The following is a 6095-nucleotide window of genomic DNA, read 5'->3' as shown; positions in this document are numbered from 1 at the left end:
TAATACCTCCAATCCATGCTTGGTTCCTTGTCGCTACAATCCAGAGATGCAGCGCTGCAGTTATTTTGAAACGCGACGCCGAACAAGTCCCAAACAAGATCTTGACGCAGCGCTGCAGTTATTTTGAAAGAAAGGCGTTTATTACCCATTAAGAACGATGCCACATCCAACCGTTTACGGCGCTTAGGTTTCAGCCAGAGAGTAGCTGCACTGCACCAGAATTTAGCCAAGTGTTTGATGCAGTGCTGCATTGTAATCTACCAATTGGTATACATGCATATGTATAGTTAAATGCGCTGTGAATCAGCCGCATTGTCAGTTTTTTCACTTATGAAGAATGTGTTGTGAAGAACCTCCGTATTTCAGCGATTTTAGGAGAGTGAGTTGATCTTACAAAGGGGAAACATGGGGCCTGCTAGAGCTTCGTCTCCACTTCACATCGCCACATTATTACACACTAAAAATGCATCAAATCCTGCTGCAAGCATTATATGCTACAGGGTCGCAGATGAACACTGAATCTTGTTCCGTTGATTGATTCCCGCAGGAAGAGCAGTTGAAGCGACGCGTGTCTGAAAAGGTTGCCAATGATCAGTCACTCCCTTCTGCGGCGTTTGATAGGTATAAAGTGTTCTTTTGTCGTGTATCGTGATGTTGCTCTCCTCTTGTGCTTGCTTTGTTGGGAAATTTGATGCCTGACTGATTTTCTGGGTATAGGCCAAGCAATGGGCCTCGGAACCCAGAACAGCAGAAAATATCCAAATACATCAGCACTCGTGTCACAGAGGTGTTCCCAGTTAAAAAATCCAGAAACGTTGGGAAAGAAAATTGTAAGGTTAGACGTTGTGTCTTGTTAAAGAAAATGATGCTCATTGCTCCAAGTATTTGACAGCATTGTGTTGAACCACTTGTTTTGTTATATAAGTAACTTGTTATAATGTCTTTCAAAGCAGGATGCTTTACTGAACAATGAGAAGGTTCCCAAGTCTGCTGATGCTGTAACGGCTTCACAGTCTGCAGAATCTCCGTTTCCACGGTAATTATTTTACCAGAGGCAGTTGATCTTGTTTCATGCGATGTCCATGCTCTTATTTGGATTGTTTTTCTCCCAAAATTCAGCACCAATGACGACTCTGCCCAGTTGGACTCTTCTGTTCCATCGCTCGCGGAAGCAGCAAAACCAGGTTTTAGGAAAGCTGAGAAATGCAGCAAGAATGCTCTGCGGAGTGTATCAGAGCTTCACATTGGCGATGAGAAGCAGGCTGGCTCTAGTAAATTTGACATGGTTAGGAGCATCTACCTAGTGCACTACAGTATATGTATTTATTAACCATCCTCTAATATTTCTAGTGCTCTGTGTAGGACAAAGTGATGAAAGGGTTCGGAGCTCGTGGTGCTTCTGGAGCTTCCAGTGGCACTAACATACAGGCTGGTGATGTTCCTTTGAAGTCTTCAGAGGTGTGCCCTTCCAAGATCACAATACCAGGAAAAAGAGCTCCTTTGGATCTCACCTTGAAGACAACCCTGCAGTTTGTTTCATCATCTTCTGTGAAGTGGTGCGTATGCATTAGCTTCTTTCTTGTTTTCATTTAGAAAATGCACCGTTCCCAGAGAAAGTTCATGAGTATCTTGATTGACCCGGTGACATGTCTTAGATTGACACTCTGAAAATTAGATATGTAAATGGTATGTGTCTCTTGGTTATTTAGTCTCATTGGATGCTTACTACACCTGCAATTTTTTTCCAGAAATTTGAATGAAGTATTGGTGTCTGTATGAGTCAGTGCTCCAAGTGATATCATGTCTAGTACAGCATACGGTTGCTAGGGAAATTAATTGAAATGTACTTGCAAATTGAACCCTGTCGTTTTCGTTTGGTTTTGTTTAGATTTCTGCCTCAAAGGTCCAAAGTATAATAACTCTTGCCTGCAACAGGTGTCACAATTTGAGTACAAGTTGTAGGGGCACTGTTGCTGGAGGTAGATCTCAAAGTTCAGGACACACGAGGCAAGAGAGCAACAAGGAATTCTTGTTCTCGAAGGCACTGCAGTCATGGGTATATCCACAATCCATGTTACCTGCTCCCATCGTATCTGCCATGCTCTCATCAACTGCACGAGGAGGTAATTACTAGACCGAACTATTGCGTGCTTTTCAAGATAAAATATCCCCGTACTTTTGTGGATCTTTACCCTTTCTCCTTCTGGCATGTAGAAAAAGATTTCATGGACAAAAGGTATCAGGATTGGGAAGATTCTTTTCAGAATCTTTACTACATGTTCCGGAAGAATCTATTGAATATCTTCTATGGTATCTTCTTGCTCCTCATACCTCAATCCTTCATAATAATCTGATTGGTCATATATATGAAACATTTAACTGTCTTTGTACATGTACAAAGAATTCTGAACATGTTAAGATTCCACATTTGTCTCATGATTACCTTCGATTGCAGTTATATTTCATTTTCGTGGGAAGTATTGAATCTTTAGGTTCTACTAGACTGTGAGTCTATGGCTCACCCTCATTCATCTTACTGAACATTACTTTTGTTATTGCAGTTTATACAGCACAATTTGTTGCTCTATTTATCAGCGGAAACGGTTCGGAGAAGCAGTCCTGTAACGCCTACTTATCACAATCTACACGTGGCATGAGGTCACTACTACGAAAACAGGTCAGTCCTTCATTTTGTTTTTCCAACCTCACCATCGTTTCACATTTCTTTTTGAAACCCCTATTACAGTGCCACATTTCTGTTACAGACCAACCATTATGTACATTACTGCTTCCAACTTCTAAGTGTTACTTCACTCAAGTAGATCGACTTATTGGTTGGCAAGTCTATTCTAGATTTCTTCATTTTCCACTTCCATTTTTTTGGGGGACTTACGACATATGAGTTACAACATCACACTAGTTCCACATGTGAATAAAGCTTTAAGACTTTTGTGATTAAACTCAGTGCTTCTTCTGTTTGCCAATTTTACTGAAAGAAACATCTTTTTGGTTGTTGAAGTCGATTTTCTACACTTATTTGGTATTTCTGTGTAAACTAATATAAGACGTTTTAGGTCACTACTTTAGTGATTTAAAATGTCTTATATTAGTTTACAAGGGAGTACCATAATAGAAACGAAATATTAACTTGGTATGTTGGTCTCTAGGGCATCGAATTGCTCCAGGCCAATCCAAGCTGTGTTGATTTCAAGCTTTGTACCGGGTTAACACATCATTGTCACTTGCGATCATAATTGTGTGACCATATGACTGCATTGTTGCAGGGTGTTTGCTTTTCTATGCCCCTATGCAAGGCCGAAGTGGAGCAGGCCACCGAAGACGACCTGATCGAATTCTCAAAAATCCGAACACTCAACCTGGGCCAGGTTCTATTTAATTCTTCAACTTGCACTTATTTGCTCTGGTAAGGCTGCAGCTAGTAACTGACTGTGATTGTTTTCTATTGAATGGGCAGACACTTCATATAGATGCTTTATCTGAGGTGGACAACACCACGCAGTCACTCCTTTCATTTACTGGCAATAAGAGCGTTCATGGCTTATATGATGTCTTGTTGAACTACAAGTAGGGTGCTTAATCTGTAATAATCACTCTGTTCCTTTTAAACCCCTGGGTTTTTCATGTTGTGTAATCTAAACCTGTGATTTCTTTTTCCAGATCCTTTCTGAATTCATTATCTGCCACAGACGTCCCGGTGCTCTATTCACCGGTGCCATTTCAAAATGGTTCCCTCCATATTCCCGAGGTAGTTTCATTTCCATCGACTTTGTTTTTCTTCCTGCCTGCTTCCTTAGGCAGCAAGCAAAATGGTTTTGCGGACCCACATTTACGTCCAGTTATTAACCACGTGGTGCTACTGCTGCACAACTATCTATCATTAGTGTCAAGTATTTTGTTTGCTGGATTCGCTGTTAATAAGTCACAGAATGCTCGGTCTAAAAGCACCTTATTCATCCACTTGAAATCGAAGCAGCTATACTATGTTTTATAACGCTTCGCTGTGTTTGTGCAAAAACTCGGAAAATCTCATACCCTCCCTGAATACATGGTCTTGCAGGTGATATGCAGGGAGATGAGGAAAGCCGACAATGGCCTGGCCTCGTCTAGTGTTTGTGATGACGGTGGAGAAGCTGGATTAGCGGCGTCTGATCCCCCTCTTGTGGCGGGTGGCAGCATGTGCTACAGCATGGAGATAAAGGATGCGGCTCTCCCGCCATGGGTCGTCTCGGGCGTCTGTGCCGTGATGACCTCAGACACGGACCGCTTTGATCTAACGTAAGCACCAAGGTTCCTCCCCGCCATCATCCATCGCCCATTGGAAACCCTTTTTCTGCACGCGCTGAAAATAGCGGCTGCGTGTGCTTCTGTTGTTTTTGCAGGATCGGGTTGGAGCCCTCATCTGCTGGCCTGAACGCCGCCTTGGCATCCCTAGGCACGGACGCACGGTCGAAGACGACACCACCGGAAGGCGTCTGCGAGGCCCTGGGCGTCCCCGGCGCCGTCCTGGTCCCCTCGCTGTGCTCGGCGTCGCTCCGGGGACTGAGCTATGAACGCGGCAAGTACCTCGCGCGCACGACCGCGTGAGCTCCCCCAGAGAGGCGCCTCGGGGCTCAGAGAGGGCGGTGCGGGTGCTTGTGCGGACCCGCCATTTTTGGTGTTCCGGTGTGGGCAGAAGTAGAAGGCTCCTCCACGGCATGATGTTGATCTAGAGTAGAAGTAGAAGCCTGATCGATGAAAGAAAGAGGTCTCCTTGTAGGAGGAGGTGGTATATCCAGTTCCAGCTGCTCAGCTTTTGCGCTCTGGGTAGGGTAGTAGTGCTAATGGAGGGCTGTAACTTTTTGGACGTGTGTTATTTACCCTTCCCCGACTGGTAATTAATCTGCTAATTGATGGAAAAATGATCTTTCTTGACTTCTCCGTCTGTCCGTGTTTTTTTTCCTTGGCTTCCTTTCATGTTTTGGCGGGAGACCAGAGCCAGAGCCGCTTCTGTTTCCTTGTTGGATTGGATGGTTTCTTACTCTCTTCTGGTTGGTTGGTCAGTTAGTACGTGCTGTTTGGTTTGCTTCATCCTCCTTAATTAATTGATTCTACGAGAAACTCTCATCGCTAGAACAGTAGCAGAAACCTGATAAAAAAAAAACCCAGCCCTGGAGCTGCACTGCCAATGTACCCAGCAGACTGATGATGGCCCCTTCTTGACAAGCAAAGCATCTACGTACTTGATGAGGAGTAGCCTTACAGATGAAGCACTTATTTTTAATTCCATCACACATGGACTTACGGTGTCCAGGATGGATCACCACAACTGTAGCAGACTGACCCCCCCTTGATCAGCAGACCCTGAAGAATTCTTTGGTCCTTCTGTTTCTGCTGCCACAGTTGATTCTTTGGTCCCTTTGTTGGTCTGGTCTGGGTTCACTGTTTGTCGATGAGGTGCTTGCTGGGGGACATGGGAGGGCGGCCTCCAGCAAACCGACCAACAGGCCATCCAAAGCGGAGCAGAGCAGAGGCAGGATCATGGCAATCAGGTTGCCAGTAATTGCCGGCGCGATCCTCCTCAAGGGCATTTTGATTTTTTTGGCGGGAAGAGAGCAGTTGGGACGACCGCGTTGTCTCTTTGCTCCGGTTTTGAATTCTGGCGGGAACCGAGCAGAGAGAAAGCGGGCACACCACGACGGACGGACGGACGGACGGACGTATCTGTATCTCCCCTCTCTCTGCTGTGCAGTGCTTTTTCTGCTTTCCTTGATCCGAGACGATCCCTTTTCAGGTTCCTTTCCGGCGAATCCCCCACCACCACAGCAGAGGAGACATGGGGAGGGATAGGATCAAGCCCAACCCCTCTCTCTCTCTCTCTCTTCTCTCGTGTTCCTCCTCGCCTGGCAAAGCAAACCAAAGCTGCCACCCAACAACCATCCTTCCCCTTCCCCTTCCCTTCTTCTCTGACCGGCCGGAGCGGACCTGACCTGCCACCCGGCCTGCAGCACACCAGCCGCCCTTCTCTTGGCCGCGCCGCCTTTGTCTTCTTCTTATACCCCCATCCCCTCCTCCCCCCTTCCACCACCGGCCTCTTC

At 45.7% G+C, this 6095-nt stretch overlaps 1 protein-coding gene across 2 annotated transcripts in view; it reads left to right on the top strand.

The window, feature by feature from the left end:
* The window catches only part of LOC119298873, a 5626-nt gene extending 688 nt beyond the window's left edge, over positions 1-4938 (top strand). The window contains exons 2-14 of one of the 2 annotated variants that reach the window (XM_037576176.1): positions 548-621; positions 718-835; positions 951-1036; positions 1120-1285; positions 1363-1556; positions 1936-2123; positions 2215-2310; positions 2562-2677; positions 3285-3386; positions 3476-3585; positions 3679-3766; positions 4079-4296; positions 4401-4938. In XM_037576176.1, the coding sequence (XP_037432073.1) occupies positions 548-621; positions 718-835; positions 951-1036; positions 1120-1285; positions 1363-1556; positions 1936-2123; positions 2215-2310; positions 2562-2677; positions 3285-3386; positions 3476-3585; positions 3679-3766; positions 4079-4296; positions 4401-4605 (1761 nt within the window). In that variant the 3' untranslated portion in view covers positions 4606-4938. The remainder of the gene's footprint in view (positions 1-547; positions 622-717; positions 836-950; positions 1037-1119; positions 1286-1362; positions 1557-1935; positions 2124-2214; positions 2311-2561; positions 2678-3284; positions 3387-3475; positions 3586-3678; positions 3767-4078; positions 4297-4400) is intronic. The other variant, XM_037576177.1, reaches the window with a different exon arrangement.
* Positions 4939-6095: the final 1157 nt, after the last annotated feature.

The sequence above is a fragment of the Triticum dicoccoides genome, chromosome 5A (genome assembly GCF_002162155.2).
Source record: "Triticum dicoccoides isolate Atlit2015 ecotype Zavitan chromosome 5A, WEW_v2.0, whole genome shotgun sequence".
Taxonomy (NCBI): Eukaryota; Viridiplantae; Streptophyta; class Magnoliopsida; order Poales; family Poaceae; genus Triticum; species Triticum dicoccoides.
Note: the sequence above shows the minus strand (reverse complement) of the source record. Positions and strands in the feature narration are given on the sequence as shown.